Source organism: Anolis sagrei, chromosome 2 (assembly GCF_037176765.1).
Source record: "Anolis sagrei isolate rAnoSag1 chromosome 2, rAnoSag1.mat, whole genome shotgun sequence".
Classification (NCBI taxonomy): domain Eukaryota; kingdom Metazoa; phylum Chordata; class Lepidosauria; order Squamata; family Dactyloidae; genus Anolis; species Anolis sagrei.
Window position 1 is genome coordinate 113,447,102 of NC_090022.1, and position 22,061 is coordinate 113,469,162.

General features: G+C 44.6%; 1 protein-coding gene across 1 annotated transcript; it reads left to right on the forward strand.

Moving 5' to 3' along the window:
• The first annotated feature begins 931 nt into the window (after nucleotides 1-931).
• SLC25A10 (solute carrier family 25 member 10) lies at nucleotides 932-20,386 on the forward strand. The gene is made up of 11 exons (XM_060764884.2): nucleotides 932-1,181; nucleotides 9,567-9,686; nucleotides 10,023-10,137; nucleotides 10,226-10,274; nucleotides 10,953-10,994; nucleotides 11,609-11,652; nucleotides 14,908-14,978; nucleotides 16,235-16,327; nucleotides 17,553-17,630; nucleotides 17,904-17,960; nucleotides 18,752-20,386. The coding sequence occupies exons 1-11, from the start codon at nucleotides 1,092-1,094 to the stop codon at nucleotides 18,851-18,853; spliced, it is 861 nt and encodes a 286-aa protein (XP_060620867.1). The 5' UTR covers nucleotides 932-1,091; the 3' UTR covers nucleotides 18,854-20,386.
• The last annotated feature ends 1,675 nt before the right edge of the window (nucleotides 20,387-22,061 follow it).

A 22,061-nucleotide genomic window follows, 5' to 3' on the forward strand; every position in this document is an offset into this window, starting at 1 on the left:
AGAGTCTTTAATGATACAACAAAGTCTTTATTATGGAACAAACAACAAATCTTCAATGGTTCAAACAACACTTCAAGGCTTTCTTAGTCTAGTCCTCAATGGACTGGTACCTGACTTTGATTAACTGTACTTTCTCTGTAAGAAAAAAACCCTATTTAAACTGTCCCAGGCTGTTTACTATCTATGCCTCTTTGGCATAGATTCCAAATGCATCTGGATATCGAGTAGACCTACCAGCCGAGGTTTGTAGATATTTCAGCTGGACTTCAGTGGATCTGTAATGCTGTCCTTTCTCCGAGAACTCTTTGAAAACTTCAGGGCTGTTTTCCCTATGATTGCTGTGAGCTCTCAGCCAGAGCCTTGGGACCTTTCCCCTGGAATTTCTGTTTCCCTGGATGTTCTTGAGAAAAGAAGCTTTTCTATGGGACGAGCTGGTCTGCGTCCTATAGCTTAGCTTCCTTATGTGAGACTGACCAAAAAATGGCTCCTTTCCCTCCCAGAGCCCTGAACAAGGGGCGGAACCAAAGCTTAATTATGATGGACAGGTAGCCTGCCCTATGACTGCAAACATAACAGAAAGAAAATAAAGTTGGAGCTCCTGGTACAGCCATACCAGCACAGCCACCTTGATTAGCTGGGCTAACTAATAACCTCCCAACAAAGGATTCCCCCAGGCAGGAAGTAGCCAGACCTTGAAGGTGCAAGGCCATTAAATGCTAATCAAGGCGACCGCGGGGTGTGAATCTGATAGGTGTGGGGATTAAAGGAGCTCAGGGGATCGATTTAAGCAGAGCTGGGATTTGGCTCTAATGAGCCCAGAGCGAAAGTAGAGGAGAAGCACCGCCTCCACTCAGCTACGTGGGCGGGAACACGCCGGCAGGGACGGAGGGAGGGAGGAAGGGCCCGCCTTCCTCAACGTGCCTCTCTTAAGGAGGACTTCCCTCCGTCCGAGCGGGTGGGCATTGCCCCTTTAAGGCGGGGAGGGAGGGGGGCCACCAGGAGCGAGGCCGGGCTTGCGTGCTCCACGGGGCAGAGGCGGAGAGGGAAAGAGAGAGAGAGAGAGAGAGAGAGAGAGGAGAAGGGCCGTCGCGATGGCGGAGAAGCGCGTGTCCCGCTGGTACTTCGGGGGCCTGGCCTCCTGCGGGGCCGCCTGCTGCACCCACCCGCTCGACCTGCTCAAGGTGCGTCCCCTCCGCCTCCCCAAGGCTCTCCCTCCTCCAAGCCTGGAAGGAGCCCTTGGGACAAGCGGGTGCAGCGACACCGCAGCCACTTTGGCCCCACGCTTCACTGCCAGCCTTTGGGGCACGGAAGGACGAAGGCCTTACAGGACTTGGATGCCATAGCACTCAGCCAAGTGGTGCCAAACCGCATGAATTGCACAGTGTAGATCAGGCATGGGCCAACTTGGGCCCTCCCTCCAGGTTTTTTGGACTTCAACTCCCACCATTCCTAACAGCCGGTAGGCTGTTAGGAATGGTGGGAGTTGAAGTCCAAAACACCTGGAGGGAGGGCCCAAGTTGGCCCATGCCTGGTGTAGATGCACCTTTACTCTCTCCTCCACATTCAAAGATTCAAGTTTGAATGTTACACGTGTAGATTTTAAACTATACTAAAAGGTTTGCAATGTCAACCACTTTGAGGGCCCCTCCACACAGCCCCATATCCCAGAATATCTAGGCAGGAAATTCCACATTATCTGAGTGTGGACTCAGATAACTCAGTTCAAAGCAGACATTGTGGGATGTTCTGCCTTGATATTCTGGGATATAGGGCTGTGTGGAAGGGCCCTGAGTCTCCTTGTTGGAGAGAAAAGCAGAATAATAATAATAATAATAGTGGGTGCTCTCTGGGAATGCTTTTTCAAACCCAGTCCTCCCCAAGCTTTGCACTTTTAGGGCCCTTCCACACAGCCCTATATCCCAGAATACCAAGGCAGAAAATCCCACATATTCTTTGAACTGGGTTATCTGAGTCCACACTCAGATCATGTGGGATTTACTGCCTTGATATTCTGGGATATAGGGTTGTGTGGAAGGGGCCTTAGTGTAGTCTAGGGCAGACTGATTGGAGGGAGGGGAGAAAGGAAAGGGAGATACCCACACATACACTTACACTACTCCTGGCATGGAAGCTGAATGGGGAGTATAAGCAGCAGCTTCTCCCCACTCTGGCACACATTCCCCAGCCTAGTGGAAGCTGCCATTTTGGCTTTGCAGCTCATGAGGAGCGCTTTTCCCAGTTGCCTGGGCAGGAGACACTGGCCCCATTGGCATTCCCTTCCTGGCAGCCCCAGGCGTCTCGTTGCCTAGGAAAACCAGGCTGGCATCCACTGGTGTACCCTTTGGGGGCAGTTCTCCTGGCCTGGAGGCCTTGGCTACCTTCCAGGAAGCTTTCCCCAAGAAGCCAGTGGCTGGCAGGAGTCTTCCCGCCACTTGCAGGGCATTCAGGCCCAGATGGAGGCCCAGGAGCCATGTACAAAACTCTCCTTAAATGAATTACAGAGGAGGGAAGCTTCGGCAGTACTCCCATCATGACAAATTATACAGAGTAATTGGAAAAGTAGTCTAAAAGTTCTGGACAGCCAAAGGTTATGTTATGTTCAAACAGTATGAGAACTGTGGCTCAAATGGTAGGCTTCTATCTGTTTCGTCTCTGAGCGAGGTTTACTGAGGCCCCTATATACCGGGATCTGATCCCAGATTATCTTCTTATCCCACATTATCTGGCAGTGGAGACTCATATAATCTAGTTTAAGGCAGATAATCTGGGATCAGGTTCTGGGATATAGGGGCGGTGTGGGAGGGGCCTGAGAGCGAAATCCTAAGTGTCTCATGAAATGAATAGACTTGCCAATACAAATGGAGCTCAAAAGTTATAACTCCGTGCTTCTCTCTCAAAAGATATTGCATCAGATATTGTTGTATAGAACAGAAATCAAGGGGAGGGGGGAGTGCCCTGGCCAAGGCCAGGAAGACCAAAATCAGGAAATATATTTCTTTAGAATCTCTAGTACACAACTCTTATTGATTGACATGTCTTCCCAGGGCCCTTCCATACAGCCCTATATCCCAGAATATCTGCTTTAAACTAGGTTATCTGAGTCCACACTCAGATAATGTGTTATTTTCTATAACATAGGGCTGTGTGGAAGGGCCCCCAGAGTCCACAAAAAGAAAGGAACTGATCCTACTACATTATCTTGTATTTTGTATTTAGTGCCCCAGTACCAATGTCCTTCTTGCATTTGTTTCTGAGACTCAACGATTGTGACTGTGGGTGTCGATTGTGACTGAATTGATTAAAAATGAAGTCAGGTCTTCCTTAAACAGTTGAAGGCAAGGCTCTGCTTCCACTATTCACCTCTGAGAGGCAAATCAAAAAGGTAGAAAAATCAAGAATCAGAGTAGCACATGTTTCAGAGAGAGGGGAGGGACAGGGGTACACTGCATTGGATATCTTGCTTACTTATTTAGGCGATCCCTCATTGTCAGAGTATGATGGCCCTCCAAGTGTAGTGTCCTGGTTGTGGGTCCGTAAGTGACTGTAGAGCCCTATTCTTGATCTGCATATTCTTATACAGTAAGGGCATCAGTTTCCAAGTGGAAGACAGTCCCGGTCAGGGTTGGCTTGACACGCCTTCCTCTTGGCACGTTTCTCCCTTTTGCCCTCCATTCATGCCTCTTTGAATTCCATAGCACTGCTGGTCACAACTGACCTCCAGTTAGAGCGCTCAAGGGCCAGGGCTTCCCCGTTCTCAGTGTCTATGCCAGTTTTTAAGGTTGGCTTTAAGCTCATCTTTAAATGTCCCAGTCCTCAAACACTTTGCTTCATTTGGAAAAATGCTGCACTCTCAGAGCTCAGGCAGTGTTGAATTTCAGTGTCAATGTTGACTTTTGTGGAGAGGTGGCTGCCAAGGTAGCAGAAATGGTGAACATTTTCAAACGTTACACCATTAAGCTGTATTTCTGGCATTTCAAAAGGACTGGCTGGTGCTTGCTGAAAGAGCACATTGGTTTTCTCGATGTTCAATGAGAGGCCGAGCTTCTCACATGCTTCTGCAAAGGTTTATAGAGCTTGTAGGTTTTTAGAGTTTGTAGGTCTTCTTCTGAATGCACAGATTACGTTATCATCAGCACATTGGAGTTCTATTGGATATCAATAGCCTATCAGTACAACATCACCTGTGCCAACAGTACTGTTGTCTATGCTGGCTCAGGCTGATGAGATGTCTATCCCCACAGCAATTGTGTTCCAGAAAGAGGCCTCTACCAACAGACCCAGGCCAGTCCCACTCTCTCCTTCATCAGGGCTTGCAAGATGTTCTGGCGGAAGCTGCTTAATGTGGCTCGGTTGCCCTCTTTGTTTCTGTGTGCCTCAACTACAGAGGGATTAGCAATTGAGTTTTGGTCTGGCTTATAAAAGCTGCAGAGAGTCAGTATGGTATAGTGTTTGAGCATTGGACTATGACTCGAGATCAGAGTTCAGATCTCCACCTGCTGATAGAAATTTACCAGATGATCTTGGAGAAGTAATATTCTTTCAGCCTCAGAAGAGAGTGACAAACCCCACTTGACAAATCTTGCTAAGCAAACCCTGTGACAGATTTGCCTTAGTGTTGCCATAAGTCGGAAATAACTTGATGGCACACAAACAGCAACGTAAGAGCTATGCTTTCTTCCCAACTCACTGGACAAAACCAACTAATAAATGTAGCCCATAGGTTGTCAAAGGCTTTCATAGCTGGAATCACAGAGTTGCTGTGAGTTTTCTGGGCTATATGGCCATGTTCCAGAAGCATTCTCTCCAGACGTTTCGCTGACATCTATGGCAGGCATCCTCAGAGGTTGTGAGGTCTGTTGGAAACTACGCAAGTGAGGTTTATATATCCGTGGAATGTCCAGGGTGGGAGAAAGAACTCTTGTCTGTTTGAGGCAATTGCGAATGTTGCAGCTGTCTGATTCCACCCCAGGCAGCAACTAGCCAGGCTTTGAAGCTGCAAGGCCATTCACTGCTAATCAAGGTGGCTAATTGCAACATTCACGCTTGCCTCAAACAGACAAAGAGTTCTTTCTCCCATCCTGGACATTCTACAGATATATAAACCCCACTTACCTTGTTTCCAACAGACCTCACAACCTCTGAGGATGCCTGCCATAGATGTGGGTGAAATGTCAGGAGAGAATGCTTCTGGAACATGGCCAGACAGCCTGGAAAACTCCCAGCAACCCATAGCCCATAGGCTTCAAGTGGATAGGAAGATGATCAGTCTGAATAAACTGGAAAGGTAACTAGCTTGGCAGAGAGAAATTTAGCTTCCCTGATGTTTCTTTGTCCATCGGCTTGTACATGAACAGGCAAAACCTGTCCTTTTTTTCTCACCCACCCATTGCTTCCTCCACATTATGCATGTTTGGCCTGGTCCTGTGTGAGGGAGACATCTCGTTCTCTTGTTATGGCATCATGAATTTGCAAATGCTGGAGACTCAGCAGATTTCAGTTTCCATCACTGCCTGCTTTTGTGTTGTCTTGATGAACAAATTCCAGCTTCATCCTTCACAATAGATCTTTGAGCTCCCACTGGCTGCCTGGGAACTCTGCCCATCCAGGCTCCATCGGGCTCTTCATTGCCCTCTCCCGGCAGCTGGTATCTCAGCAGCATCAGCTGAAATAAATTCCCATCAGTCTCATCTGGATCAGTCCTTCACGAACCAGATCTCTTGACCAGAGTGAGGGAACCCTGAGCTCTCCCAATTGTAGCTTGGCTTGTGCTAAGGATTTATTATCTGAAACACTTCAGATAATAAACAGTTTTTATTTATTTTATTGTATTTACTTTTTCCTGCTTCTTGTCAAGGGGTTGGACTGGATGATCCATAAGGTCTCTTCTAACACTGTGATTCTATATTCTTCCTTTTTGTCATTTTGGGACCTGCTGCAGCCAGTTTGCACCCTCTCAGGCCAACTATTATTTGGATTTTTTTTCCTCTGCAATCATCCTGAGTATGGTTGGATGATGTAAGACTGGTGTAACAAGTGGGGCTAGCAGTGTGTGTGCTCTTTTCCCCCACGACCAATGCAGAACTCATACAGGCCACCACCTCTTCCACCTTCAGTTATTTGACCCTTCTCTTTCTACAGGAGGCCCGCCAGCCAATGACCCTGCTAGTAATTTTGATTTTTATCAGCATATGTGCCTTTCACCTAGATTCTTCTTTTAGCTGTACTATAAACATCAGCTGCTCTGCATTTCATCAAAGCCTGTCAGATTGCATATGGCCTGATATCTGGGACCTCTCTTCATCACACTAGAGAATGAAACCACTTTAAATCTGGTTTCTGGAACAAAGATATTTTGAATTTCATTTGGGATGGGAAAAAGCCAAGGATTAAATTAAAAACTTTGACAGATGCAAGAAGTAGGGGAGGCTTAGCAATGGCAGATTTGCAATTGTATTTCGAAGCGTGTGCCCTGTTATGGACTAAAGCCTGGGCTACACTTGAACCAAAAGAAATTCTTGTATTGGAAGGACATGATATCAGAAGAGGCTGGCATGCCTATTTATGGTATGGGAAAGCCAGAATAGAAAAAAAACTTTAACAATCATTACATACGATCCTCACTATTAAAAGTATGGAACAAATACAAGGAATACATCTACAATAGAACACCCATGTGCTTATCACCGACGGAGGCATTCCACAAGAGGGAAATTCCCAGGGAGAGATGGCTCTCCTATAAAAAAATCTTAATAAAAGATAACAATGAATGGCGTTTAAGATCCATGGAAGAGTTAAAGGAAATAGATGGGGAAATAGGCTGGTTCCATTATCTTCAGGCTAAAGAATATTTTAAGGAAGATTTAAAAGTAGGATTTAACGAAAACGGCACCTGTTGGGATATAATAATGAAAAAGGGGGGAAAGTGATTACAATAATATACCAAAGCCTTCTAGAATGGAGCAACAAAAAAGACTTGATAAAGGAAAACATGATCAAATGGGCGAGAGATATAGGACACACAATACTATTCAATGAATGGGAACAGATTTGGAAGAATAAAATTAAACTCACAAGAGCCACCACCATAATAGAGAACTGGTATAAAGTCTTTTACCGATGGCATCTAACGCCGGTCCAACTTTCCAAATTCAACAGAAAACACAACAATTTATGTTGGAAATGTAAGAAAGAAACAGGAACATATTATCATCTATTCTGGGGTTGCAAGGAGATCCAAAAGTGGTGGTCATTGGTCCACAAACATATACAAAATATAATTAAAACAAAATTTGAAATGAAACCAGAGTACTATTTGCTGAACATAACAAACCTCGACTTAAAGAGCAATGGGGGGGGGGGGGGATTATCTATCTGCAGCTGCAAGAATACTAATCACGAAAAAGTGGAAAACTAAAGAAATTCCCTCTAATGACGAATGGTTTAAGAAAGCAGTAGAATGTATGGACTTGGATAGACTCTCATATCTACTAAAGGATCAGAGCAAGGAAAAATCAATAAACTGGAACCAATTAAAAAAGTACCTAAGAAGGAAAAATAAACTTAATATATAATACTAGGCATTAGGAATTAAATTGAATAAGAAATGAATGAGAGACCAAAAGAAGATGTGTAAAACTTAAGACATTCCCTCGGCGGACTACTAATAATTCCTGCAGAATTGTAGGGTTTGTATTTTAATGAGGCTGTTAAAGGCTCCTCCCTACACTACAAACCCCAGAATTCTGCAGGAGGCAGAAACTGGATTTAAAAGTGGTTTCATTCTCTAGTGATGACACCCATTGAAGTGTATTCCAAGCTGCAGGTAGGCTACAATCTTCTGTTCTCAGTACTGTCCTTTGCTCTTGTTAGAACATCCAAATTAATTTGGCTTGCTTTATTATGAGGGCATCAAATACGAGCAAAGGTTTGCCAATTGTAAGGGAGTAGTATCAGATAGATCTGGACTGAAAAACCTTTGACCTGTTAGAGGTTTTGGACTGTAACTCCCACAAACCCCGACCAAGGGGAAAGCAGTGGTATCTAGTAGCCTAGGACTGGAGAACCTTTGGCCTGTTGGAAGTTTTGGGCTATAACTCCCACAATCCCTGGCCATAGCCCATGTTGACTGAAGCTTCTAGGAATTGAAATCTGAAACATTGCAAGCTCTCCCTTGTGGTAGATAGAACATGGGTAAAATTGTGGGAATTGATTTTTAGCAGCATCTAAGCTCTAGACCTTGCCTTTGTGGAAAGAATGGGTTCTGTTCCATCCCGATGAAGAGGAAAGAGCTTTATAGGGGCAAGATAGCTAGAAGTCACTTGCCCCTTTCCAGGTCTCTTTTGGGGTGGGGAAGGGGGTGGAAGATAATGAAATATCAATATTATGCATTCTTATACAAAAGTGTTGACTTTCTTGCAAGTGTTATTAGGAAATGGGACTTGTAAACATAAATAATTGGCCTGCAGAACTAGCATGTTTACAGTTAATAAAAGCTCCCTTGAAACTTTAGGAGAGAGTAACTCCTGGCACTGAATTAAAATTAATTACTGATACATTGCTGGAGAAGAGTTCAATAGATACCATGGACTGCTAAAAAGACAAATAAATTGGTCCTAGAACAAATCAGGTCAGAACTCTCCGTAGAGGCCAAAATGACTAAACTGAGGCTGCTGTACATTGCTTTTTTTTCATGTCGGGAGTGACTTGTGAAACTGTAAGTTGCTTCTGATGTGAGAGAATTGGCCATCTGCAAGGACATTGCCCAGTGGATGCCCAGATGCTTTACCATCATGTGGGGGGCTTCTCTCATGTCCCTGTATGGTTAGCTGGAGTTGACAGATGGGAGCAGTCTTTTGGTCAGCAGTCCTGCCGGCACAAAGGTTTAACCCATCACACCACCGGGAGCAATATCAATTTTTTTTTTGGTCATGTCAGGAGCTACTTGAGAAACTGCAAGTCGCTTCTGGTGTGAGAGAATTGGCCGTCTGCAAAGACATTGCCCAGGGGACGCCCGGATGTTTTGATGTGTTTACCATCCTTGAGGGAGGCTTCTCTTGTGTCCCTACATGGGGAGCTGGAGCTGATAGAGGGAGCTCATCCGCGCTCTCCCTGGATTCGAACCTGCGACCTGTCGCTCTTCAGTCCTGCCGGCACAGGGCTTTAACCCACTGCGCCACCGGTGGCAGTGGGTTGACATGACTCACCAGAAAATACACAGTAATGCTTGGTAAGTTAGAAAGCACTATAACCCAGAATATCAATGCAGATAATCCCACAGTATCTGCTTTAAACTGAGTTATCGGAGTCCACGCTGCCATATATTCGAGTTCAAAGCAGAAAATGTGGGATTTTATTTAGCTGTGTGGAAGTGGCCTCATTCATAGTGTCTCCATAAGTTAAATTCAATTTGAAGGCATTTAACAACGATCTTGCTGATTGGGAGATTGCTGCATCAGAAGTGCCTGCATAGTCGATCTCCCTGCCATCCCAGCAATGTCTGCTCGGGCATGAGGAGAGCGCAGCCAACACAGCCTAACCTGTTTCTTCTCCCTGCTTCATATGTATAGGTCCATCTGCAAACCCAGCAAGAAGTGAAGATGCGCATGACAGGGATGGCTGTGCATGTGGTCCGCAACAATGGCTTTCTGGCACTTTACAGTGGATTGAGCGCCTCCCTTTGTCGACAGGTGAGACTCGAGCTATGTCAAATATTGCTCCTCGCCCTCCATTCAGTCCTGCTTCTTGTGTTGCCGGGGCTTCACAGGCCAGCTTCCGGGCTTCGTCATGGCCTCTCAGAACTCTGCAGCTTCTCCCAGCATCCTCCAAAAAAGAAGGCAATTTCTTGATTTAACAGCTTGTGTGTGATAGTGATCATAGCTTTCCCCCCTCTGTGTACTGACTGGTAACCTAGCTGCTTCTCGCACAGAGCTGTGCCTAAGCTAAATCCCTACAAGACGCTCCATGTGCTGAGCAGGGCAGCCAGGGCCTGAGACAATGCTGCCATACTCTTTCTACTTCCTCAGATCACGTACTCCCTCACCCGCTTTGCCATCTATGAGACTGTGCGGGATCACTTGAGCCAGGGTGCCGAGGGGCCCATGCCTTTCTACCAGAAGGTGTTGCTAGCCGCAGTAGGAGGTGAGCTGGGGCTTGACAAGCGCAGGAAGGAAGGCCGGATCAGGACAGGTTGTACAGTCCCCTTTCACCCGCTGTTCTCTGGTTGCAGGTTTCACTGGTGGGTTTGTGGGGACCCCGGCTGATATGGTGAATGTCAGGTCAGTACCCCTTTCCTCTTTTCCTGGGCTGGTCTTTGTCCTGTTCAGAATCTCATGAGCCATCTTTGCAAGGAATTCAATGCAGAAAATGGAAAGGGAGATCAAGGGATGGGGAAAATTATACTGGCAGTACTCCTAATAAAATCCCAAAATATGTCTCCACCAAAGGAGACCTGCTAGACATTGATGAAGTACTATTCCCATCATGCCTTAGTACTGGCCAAGGTGTGGAGCCCCGGCGCAGTGGGTGAAACCCCTGTGCCGGCAGGACTGAAGACCAACAGGTCGCAGGTTCAAATCCGGGGAGAGTGCCGATGAGCTCCCTCTGTCAGCTCCAGCTCCTCATGCGGGGACATGAGAGAAGCCTCCCACAAGGATGATAAAACATCAAAAACATCCGGGTGTCCTCTGGGCAATGTCCTTGCAGACGGCCAATTCTCTCACACCAGAAGCGACTTGCAGTTTCTCAAGTCGCTCCTGACATGACAAAAAAAAAAACTGGCCAAGCTGGCTAATGCTGATGGGAATGTGTGTTAAACCACACCTAGTGGGCCCACACTTTCACCTTATGTTAGTCCCCTTTCTGATGTGTAAACTCATATATAACATTATGGGGCGATGGGGTGGCAAAACTGTTTATTTCGTAATCTTCTCAGTATTGCAATATTTCTTTTCCAGGATGCAGAATGATATGAAACAGCCAGCTCATCTGAGGCGCAAGTAAGTATCAGAATTCCACAGGGTATACATACATATGCCCCCCCCCCCTGTTGGCGCAGCAGGTTAAACTACTGAGCTGCTGAACTTGCTGACCAAAAGGTTGGTGGTTCAAATCTGGGGAGCAGGGTGAGCTACCACTGTTAACCCCAGCTTCTGCCAACCTAGCAGTTTGAAAACATGTAAACGTGAGTAGATCAATAGGTACCACTTCAGGGGGAAGGTAATGGAGCTCTATGCAGTCATGCTGGCCCCATGACCTTGGCGGTGTCTACAGACAACGCTAGCTCTTCGGCTTAGAAATTGAGATGAGCACCATCCTCCCTGAGTTGGACACAACTAGACTTAAATTCAGGGGAAACCTTTACCTTTACCTATATCTACATATATTTGGGGAGTGGGGGAGGCATAAGAATGTGGAAGTTTGGATGGAGTCATCCTGGGCTTCCACTCAAGCTGCTCGGCCACTGAGGGACAGACACCCAATGTTTCAAGCTTCAGGTGCCTTTTCAGTTGAAGGCAGTATCCCTGCTGTGCCTACCAGAGTTGTAAGGGTGAGAGCACTGTGGCAAATGCAAGCAGGTGAAGGCAGCTAATCATCTCTCCTTGTTTCCTAGCTACTCACATGCCTTGGATGGGTTGTACCGGGTATTTCGTGAAGGTAAGAATTTGACTAACACACAGCAGAACTGGACTGCAATTTTGAGAAACCTTGGAAGTCTTTTCTCCCTGAATGTGACAAATTGACATTGGAGAGAATCCTTTTCTATGCAATGTGGGAAACCTGACTTTTAGGGACAATCCTGTGTTGCAGGCAACGGGTGCTAATTTATTTTTTTTCACCTCAGGAGTGACTTGAGAAACTGCAAGTCGCTTCTGGTGTGAGATAACTGGCCATCTGCAAGAACATTGCCCAGGAGATGCCTGAATGTTTTGCCATCCTGTGGGAGGCTTCTCTTATGTCCCCACATGAGAAGTTGAAGCTGACAGATGGGAGCTCACACATTCCCCGGATTCGAACCAATGACCTTTCGGTCAGCATTCCTGCTGCCACAAGGGTTTAATCCGTTGCACCAGTGGTCCTAATAGAGAGCTGTGTTTGGGACAGAGTTCAAAGGCAAAAACAGCTGCTGCAGAATGGGCAAAGCTGTGTGCACAGCTAGTAACCACAGTGGCTTAGTTGGTTGCCCATTATTGTCAGTAGCATTCAGTGATTCTAAGGTATTTGAAGGTCTGGCTTGGGTCTGTTTGAATTATGGGAGAAAAGGGATGGATAATTTACATATGACACATAATTCAAGACATAAAATATATTGTTGATGTTTGCACCTTCAGAGAGGGCGAACATTTCGAGCTCTGGAAAGAAGAGTTAAAAAGACTTGTTCCTGTTAATCTAGGAAAAGGGAAAATGAGAAAGATCAGTAGGTGGAGGAGTAAGACCCTCTCTTGCTGTCTTTAATGCCCAGCACCAGGGCACACAGTGAGACCTTCTTACCGCCTGGTGATGTTCTGGGAATCAAGCAAAGAGGACAAGGAATGGAATATCTCGGTATGCAGCCAGGTTCATAGTCATCCAAATTACTCCAAAGCAAGGGTCTGTAGGATAACTGCCAAAATTAATTGGAATATTATTATTTATTATTATTATTATTATTTGCATTTGTTAACCGCCACTCTCAGCCCGAAGGCGACTCGTGGCGGTGTACAGAACATAGAACATAAAGACAACAGTTACAGTAAATCCAGATCATGACGCACATCAACTAACACACAACTAATTAAACTAAAAATCCGCTTCGTCTTGTTTGGGTCATAATCAATCTCGTGGTCATAGTCCATTCCGGTGGTCATTCCAGTACATAGCACTTAATTGAAGGCCTTTTCGAAGAGCCAGGTCTTCAGGCCCTTACGGAAGGCCATGAGGGAAGGCGCCTGTCTAATTTCAGCAGGGAGGGAGTTCCACAGCCGGGGGGCCACCACCGAGAAGGCCCGCTCCCTAGTCCCCGCCAAGCGTGCCTGTGAGGCAGGCGGGACCGAGAGAAGGGCCTCCCCGGATGATACCCATGCTAAATCCTCGTTGTAAAACTGTGCAAACATGTAGATACCCAGTGTGAAGACTACTTGTATTCAGAGATAAGAGTCTCCCTTTGATGGTGTACTGGAAGGAGGCTTTAGAAGGTATGCTTAGTTACCCATGAATCATACATGATCATGAACATTTAAAAATCTGCTGAAACGTATTTGTGATTAGTACTAAAATTTAAAGTAAAAGAAGCCCTTGGCTTGCTTTTAGATGGATAGTTTCTACCATCTGTAATTCATTGCACATCCTTTGTAAGCTGCAAGGCAATTTGCAATAGATTTTCTATACTTGTAGATCTGATAATGATTTTTTTTCAGTGTTGTGGGTAGGGAAGTGGAAAGTCCAAGTAACAGCTATCTGCCATTATGGGTGATCTGAATGATTCTGTAACGGTTTATTTATTTTACTCAAAATATTTATAAATTTAAATGTGGTTACTTGTTGCTACAAAATCTTAAAAAAACCCCTCTAAGTGTTGCTCCGCCAGGGTACTGATACTGGAGGTCAAAAAAGGGCCCTTCTACACTTCCATATAATCCAGAATATCAAGGCAGATAATCCACATTATCTGCTTTGAACTGGATTATCTGAGTCCACAGTGCCATATAATCCAGTTCAATGTGAATTTTGTTCAGCTATGTGGAAGGGGCCAAAGTGATAGTTGTTCCTTCTTCCCTGGCTGTGTGCTGATGTCAGAATGTACTGCCACGGCTCATCCGTGCCTCCAGAGGAAATAGTGTTGTGTCTTGATTATTGGCAATACTGTAATGCAGTCAAGAAAGGAGGAACAACTGTCATTCACCCTGATGACCAGGTGAACAAAAGCTACTGCTTTTACCCTGGTTGCATACCAACTACTGGGGGACACCGGGGTGTAGTTCCAACCACCACCACCCTAGCTGTGTATCATGGCAGTGTATCATGGTCCAACTCACCTGCCATTTCAAAGCCAGAGAAAGAGATACTTACATAGCACCTGGGAAAGTTCTTAAGTTGGCATAACTCCAATTACAGCAACATGAGCTACCAAGCCATATGTTCTCTTGACTTGTAGCACGGTGATATGTTCTCTTGACTTGTAGCATCACTGCTCATGTCACAATCAAATGGATTTTCTATAGTGAGGAGAAAAAGATGGGAGAATCACTGGAAAGACATAAAATGATTACAAAGGGATAATGATATTTTAGGGACCTTTCCCCTCTAAAGTGGAGTATACATCATGGAATTAAGGGGTTGTATGGATCTCCATCTAGGGCACCCGCAGATAATGATTCTATGCTAAACATTGTGGGAGCCTTACATCCAAAGAGCATCCTGAATCTTCAGCATCATCTGATCCCATCTCAGCTGATTAATTTCTGCAACTATTTCCCTTCAAAATGTTCTTATACTTATCAGTTTGTTTAGTTTTGTAATTGCTGTGGTGGAGAATCAATATATTTGATTCCAGATTGTACCATATTTGAGTGTCTGATCTTAATTTTGGCCAAATACTCATATATTTCACCCCATTGAAACTTTCCCACAGTGGATGAGTGAAGTCCATGACTCTGTTGGTGACTGAGTACAGTGGTAATCGTGGGAAGTCATTTATTGGTTGGCTCTGTTTTGCTCCTCATAAACCATAATATAACAGGACTTTTAAAAGTTTGGATGCTGACAGGGCTGAAAAAGCTGGAGTTGTGAAAAAGCTAATGAGAAGAAAAGACAATTGTTTCTAGACAGGTTCAACTTAGAAGGGTGAATGTTTTGGGATCAGCATCCAAATGAAGGATGAATAGAATCTATAATGTGTGCATTTAATTACTCTGATCTCTTTTGTCTTTGCAGAAGGATTAAAGAAATTGTTTTCTGGCGGAACCATGGCATCAAGTCGAGGGGCCTTGGTTACTGTTGGACAGGTACGAATCCAGCAGTCACAGTGGCACACCCACCTCAAGGCAGCCTGGTTCTTTATGTATCTTCTTTTTTGCTTCAGACCCACCCAGAAGATTGACATAGGAGAGCATTCAATGGCACTTTTGTCTTGAATCAAGGAAGTGTCATAGAAGAGCCCTTGTCTCTCGCCAGGTGGTGCTAGAGAGTGAGACACAGAGTCCCCAGCATCCCATGAGTTGTCAGGAGCAGGCTTCCATGTCAGCGCATCATAGGCAGCAATACTCAGAGGACAGAATGTGTTTACAAAATCTATAGACAGCTCTAACATAGTAGAACATTAAGTGGTACAGAAATCTGTGAGAATTAATGGGCAACTGGTATCATCTCTGGAATCAGAGAATGTGGAATAATTCTTGCCAGAAGTGTGCAGCAATACAACTTTAGTTTTGACACTATTTATTTATTTACTTACTTCATTTTTACCCCGCCTTTCTCACCCGAGCGGACTCAAGGAGGCTTACAGCTCTGGCAAGAATTCAGTGCCGGTAAAAACCAACAATAAACAGTAAAAACATATCCCAAAGTTAAAACAATTAACAGTTAATGAATAAAACACACAAAACAGTATACAAATGAAAAACATATAAGGTTCATAGTTCCATTCATCTGATAAACTTGCTCAAATCCTTAATTCAGACCGTGTTGAAACCCATAGCAACTTATTCTTTGAACAGTTGTGTGCAAAGCCAAGTCTTTAGCCTTTTTCTGAAAACCTGAAGGGATGGAGCCTGCCTGATGTTGCTGGGGAGGGAGTTCCACAACCAAGGAGCCACCACTGAGAAGGCCCTGTCAACCTTTTGACCCAAGGTGTCAAAAAGTTTAAGGCTTTATTTTTTTTCACCCCCTTTGTATCTCACAATGAATGGATATGTGATGGAGGAAGATGTGTACAGTAGTGTGAGGGACTGAAGCTAGGTTAGGGACTGGGATGCTATCTGACCCAAACCCCCTCAGTCTGTGCCCCCGGCCTTTTGTCTTGGACTTGATAGATAAGGTGAGGCCTACAACAGCCTAACCTCACCTGCTTCTGACAGACACTATAGAGAGCAAAGGTTAGTTTTATAGCTTGTGTTCCTGAGATATCAGCATGAGGGAGCAATGTCACTGTTTTGCTTGATTTCTTGGAATCCAGGGCATGATGGATGCTTTGAGCAACTTTTCTGTCTGTGACCATTGACAGATTGGGAGCCAAATCTCACCATTTTTTGCTTCTCTGCAGCTCTCCTGTTATGACCAGGCTAAGCAGTTGGTTCTTGGGTCTGGTTTGCTGTCAGACAATATTTTCACCCATTTTCTGGCCAGTTCTATTGCTGTAAGTATATAACTGTGTGCGTGTAGGGTTTTTACAATGAAATGTTGGAATGCTCTTCAGGGAAGTAGAGATCCAAAGCCATATCCATAGAACTATCAAGGCTGGGATGAGAATGAGTTGCAAAGGTCAGTTAGGTCCTTTCTTGCAAAAATTACAGTCTGCACTCTTCTCCTGGAATGACTGTCCGCTTTGAAGTGGAATGATCACAGTTGGTGCGTGGGTCATGAGAGAAATCCCATTAGAACGTGGTAATATAGGCAGGCCAGACCTGACCAAGTAGTGTTTCACCATGCCAAACAAAACATGGTTTTTGCTTCATATTTAAATTTGCCAAAGCCAAAAAGCAGTGGGATGGCTGTTAACTGCCTGGAAGTTCCCATACTCCGCTGCAAACTGAATTTGGCTTTGTGATGCCTGAGCTATTCAGGACTTACTAGATAGACAAGTCATCCTTATTTCAGTACAACTGTTTAAATGTTTTTCAGAATCATCTTGCCATAGCTTAGTAAGATTTTGGTAAGATTTTCTTCCACCATTTGACAGGATAGGATAATGATTAGTTTACCCAGTGGTCAGTGTTAGGGGAAACTACCCTAAAACAAAGCAGAGCACTCAAAAACAAACAGGACACAAAAGTTGAGCATCAGCTCATTAGCGAGCAGAGCGTGAAGTGACATGTGATATTGCTGTAAAGAATTCTGAGCTTAGAAGAGGCGAACATGCAGAGTCCAATCTTTATAAAATCACAAAGGGTTTATTTACAATTATAAGAAATTACTGCATTTCTTAATAATCAAGAACTGGGTCTGAGTTATTCTAACACCCATCTCTCCCTCTTTCAAGAGGGGGAAAAACATTAATCACTACATCTCTCCCGACACACAAACAGAGAGAGATCTCAGAACACACAGCACATACACCAATATAAAAGGCTAAAATCAGATTCAAAAGCCTTGCTGTAGAAAAGTATCCATTCTAAACAACCAATCAGAATGAGAGCAGAAGCCGAGAGGAGAGAAGAAATTAGATAAATTCCAACTGTCATACAGGAGACATGGAGGAAGGAAAACCCTCAGACTGTTCTAGTGCTAACTAACAGCTCCTCATTGAGGATTTGAGACTTGGGCAGTGTGAGGTTGAATTCCAACAGTCACTAGCATGCCATCTGGTGACCAGCCAGCTGTTTCTCAAAAGGGTCTGTCTCTTCCCCCCACCACAACTTCAGGGAGGATGTGCCACATTCCTCTGTCAGCCTTTGGATGTGCTGAAGACGCGGATGATGAATTCCCAGGGTGAATATCGGGTGAGTGATCTGATTCTTCATGTTTGCCTTGGTGACAAGTCATTTCAATCTTCATTGAGTAGTTGCTTGCTTTGAGGATCATATTGGCCTCAATTTCTGCCAGAATGTTTTCTTCTTCGTCCTCCTTTGCTTCTGTTGATATTTTACCACAATATCTGGGCCTCATCCCGGCTATTGCATCTAGACTGAGATACTCAGACACTGGCTTTATTTTTGTACCTGGAATGTCTAGACACACACTGAGTTCTTGTCTTTTTTGCTTTTCTGTTCCAGGGTGTTATGCATTGTGCATTGGAAACTGCCAAGCTTGGGCCACTGGCTTTTTATAAGGTAATGTGGAAGGGATGGGAGCAGGGGTAATAATAATAATAATAATAATTATTATTATTATTATTATTATTATTATTATTTATATACTGCCCTATCTCCCCAAAGGGACTCAGGGCGGTTTCCAACAAATATGGCAACCATTCAGTGCCAAAAAGAAAATCATACAAACAAATTTACATCAAAACAAAGCACATTAGACAATATAGGACAACCTAACTTAATAAACAAAAAAAGCAGAAAAAGACATCATAAAATACAAAAAACCCTGATAAAACACACTAGGCAGTTGTGCCACTTCAGTCACACACAGAATACAGGCAGTGTAAATACCAAGCCTGCTATGATTTCTGGTTCCTTCCCTGATATGCCAAACAATGGCACTCACTTCTTTTGCCCAGTTATTTTCATCTTCAGGGAAGCGAGGGTATCCTTCCTAACACTGCAGCTTTTGCCTTCCAGCCCCATTACTTGCAGTCCCATATTGAACTACTTGCCCTTTCAAGCACAGGCAAGTCAGCTGCATAAGGCAACATCAGGAGAGAATGCCTCTCGACCATGGCCATATAGACCGAAAAAACCTACAACAACCCAGCAAACTGTTCTGTTTGTGGGGTGGATTCTTATCTGTGGCTAAATTACACAAACATTAAGTTTCCTCTTCGCTTTGAGACCCAGTTCTACCTTCTAGTTTTCTAGCTCCACCTTCCCTTCCTGATTCAGCCTGCATCAGAGAAAGTGTAAGCTTTCCAAAACTAGCAGCAGCAGAACCTAACCAATTTTTCTTATTCCAGGGCCTTGTTCCTGCCGGCATTCGCTTGGTCCCTCACACTGTGCTTACCTTTGTCTTCCTGGAGCAGCTACGCAAATACTTTGGCTACAAAGTGGTAGCCTGAGGGTGAAATAGCCTGGCTTTTTAGAGATGCAAAAGATGAGGGACTGGAGCCTGGGAAGTGGGGTCCCCCAAAGCTCAGGTGCACGTGCCATTCCTTGTCAAGGTACAGCAGTCTTAATGATGGCCTCTTCAGTGCCATGGCATGAGTTGAACTCCCACAGAATGCCCCTTTTCAGTGCCTAACAGCCTCAGGAATATGAGCCAACCCTTCAATATTCTTTGGTGCCTAATGTTGTAGCTGCCAACCTGTCAAAAAGTTCTCCTCTAGTGCCCAGTAGCAATGAGTGCCCATTCCCCTCATGTCTTTCTCCGATGCCTAGCTGTCAATTTAATTCCTTCTCTGCCATCAGCATCACGGTACTCGCCCCAGTACTGTGTCCTTGCAGATCCACAGCATTCCACAGTAAACACCTGGTCATCCTGCAATGCCATTGACTGAAAGCCAGCATTCCAACAATGCCTCTGCTTTATTTATTATCAAACCTTACCAGAATGCCCTTCTACTGTACTGTGCCATATTGCTCTCTCTCGTGTAGCATCATGGTTAGTAAGTTGTCTCACCCAATGGGCCATGCCTTTTTCCTTTCCACCTCCTCAATCACTTTTTTTGGCTATTTTTGGGGAGGGCACAAACTTCCTCCTATTCATGTAACATTTTCTCAGACGAAAATGTTATTTGTCCATAGAAGCAAAATCATAATAGATCTACTTTAAAATGTTTATGATTATAGTGAATTGGCGAGTAGGAACCCTTTGTCCTCCCATGACTCAGATTTGTAAACGTTTTTAAGAAAACACTGCTTCCTTTTCTTCTCCCTTGTTCGTACTTCAGTGTCCTCTCACCACCATAGCCTATAACCTGAGGAACGGGCAGTCCCTTCTGTTTGCATTCTGTGACTGGAAGCAACTGGGACAGGCAAGTCCCCTCCTGTGTCAAACCTTGCATCTCTCATTGCTTCCATTTGCTTGTTTCATCATCCAGACCTTGTTCAGCCAAAGCCTCATGAAACCAAAGGGACCTACTGAGGCTTCAATCACAGAATGTGAAAAACCGGTACTTCTGAGGTGCCATTCATGAGCAAGAACTAAACCTTCCTCTAATATTTTTATCCCTCTACCAATGGGGGGAAAGGCCCTAATAGATTTAAAGTGGGCAATCTTTTTCTGTTGCCTACCCTCTGCTCTTGTAGTTCTTCTGAGCCATCTAAAGAAAGCCTCGTAGACTGGAATCTCCCCAGGTTGTTGTCTTGTTTTCCTTGTAATATTGAGAAAACTCTGCTGTTCACTGGATTACTTTTTTAAATGTATCTGGCTCTGGCCCACTCGAGCCTTGCCTAATGAAGCACTGCTAGCATCTGTTGTCTGTCCCGCCTTGTAGCTAGCTGGCTTGTGTTCACCACCTGCTCACGCACCAGCAGGTGGGAAATGCCACTCACTATGGACAAAGCGTCATTCCAAAGGGTGGTGACTTGGCGGGCACCAAGAGCCAGGACCCAGCACTTTTGTAATTATGACAATAAAATAATAGTTCAAAGCAGGTGTCTCTCATTATTGAAAATTCTACTCCCTGTAAAATGGAGTGCATGTGGCTGCAAATTAATGTACTTAGGGTTCACTCAAGCGGAAGCTTTGAATTTTGCTTTTCAAAATATTAGTGCTTATTTTGGGTGGGAATGCTGAGTTGAAGCATAATATTTGATGAACAAATTGGGTTGCATTGATTGTCCCATTCAGCATTTGATGGATCCCATTTGGTGTCTGAAGCATATGGCCTAAAGCAGTGGTTTCCAGCCTTTGGTCCTCCAGGTGTTTTGGACTTCAGCTCCCAGAAATCCCAGCCAGTTTTCCAGCTGTTAGTGATTGTGGGAGCTGAAGTCCAAAACACCTGGAGGACCAAAGGTTGGGAACCACAGGCCTATAGCCACTGGGGCAGAGATGACCTTTAAGGTGAAGTTGAGTGAGCTTCATAGCATAGTCTTTGTTACAACACTATACATTCTTGAAAAACTTACACAGTTCTTGGCTGTGGATTTCAGTGGCAAGCTTTGTTGTATTATATATGGGCTTGGCTGAAAATTCTTTGTAACAGTCTGACAGTGACAGATTTGAAGGCCATGCTTTTTCCAGAATCCCTGCTTTAGCTATGGCATAAATGCTAGAGTGGTGTCTAAGCCACAGGTGCATAGTCTCAACACACCATGGTTGCCAATTCACTTGCCCCGTGCTGTGTAGTTTCAATTGAAAATGAGTTTTGGATCTAATACTAATTGGGTTGTGGAAAGAAGCCAAGAGAATGAAAGCCCATCACCTTAACAAAGCTTAATGATGCCGGGAGACTAAGACTATTTGGGAGGTGGGAGTACTAATACCTGCAGGTAAGAGCATAACCTATAGATCTCTTTGTGGTTGAAACACACTAAGAAGTGGATTGGAAGAAATGAAGGAATCCAGTGAAACTAGTCAATGTGTTCTCTTTTTCACAGGAGTGAGGGTAAGATACTGCTAACAGAGTTTTCCAGGCTATTTCCCTCCCCATGCTTAACTTCATCATGTATCTTTGCATACACAGTAAAATTTGAAAGTTGTATTACAATGCTGCTGACTGCAAAAGGAGAGTGCTCTTTACTTCTTCCCTGCCCCTCTTTGCTCCTGGATGTATACCATGTTGGGTTGCCGGATGATGGATCGAGCAACATGAGCTCTGGAGAAGGCCCCAGGCACGGGTGCTACACAACAGATGGAGCCCAGGCACCGAATGCTTCCTCCCTAGTCTCAGTGCCAGAGAAGAGATCAACATATGTGGCATGCTCCTTTGAAGGACCCGTTTGTAGTCCACACAACTTGGCTTGTAATGAGAGAACGTTCACCCATTTCATATTTTGAGGTGCTCTTGAGTGAATGATAGGAGCAAGGATTATGTGTGCTACTCTGCAACCATAATGTGGAAACCTTTAAAGAACACAAGTGTGCATCTACACACACTCGCTCTGTATTCACATATACATAGACACAGTATCCCATTGATGCCAAAAATGTAGAGCTATATTTTGACCTAGTTGTACTCTCTCCATCTATGCAATGCATGCCAAAAAAGTGAGGCATATCCCGCATAAGACCTCAGTCATTCCTAAAACAGAGTGGGCACTTAATCGTGTCCAGGTTTTGATGGGCCCAGAACAAGGCAGAGGCTGGCTAGGGCTCCAATGATC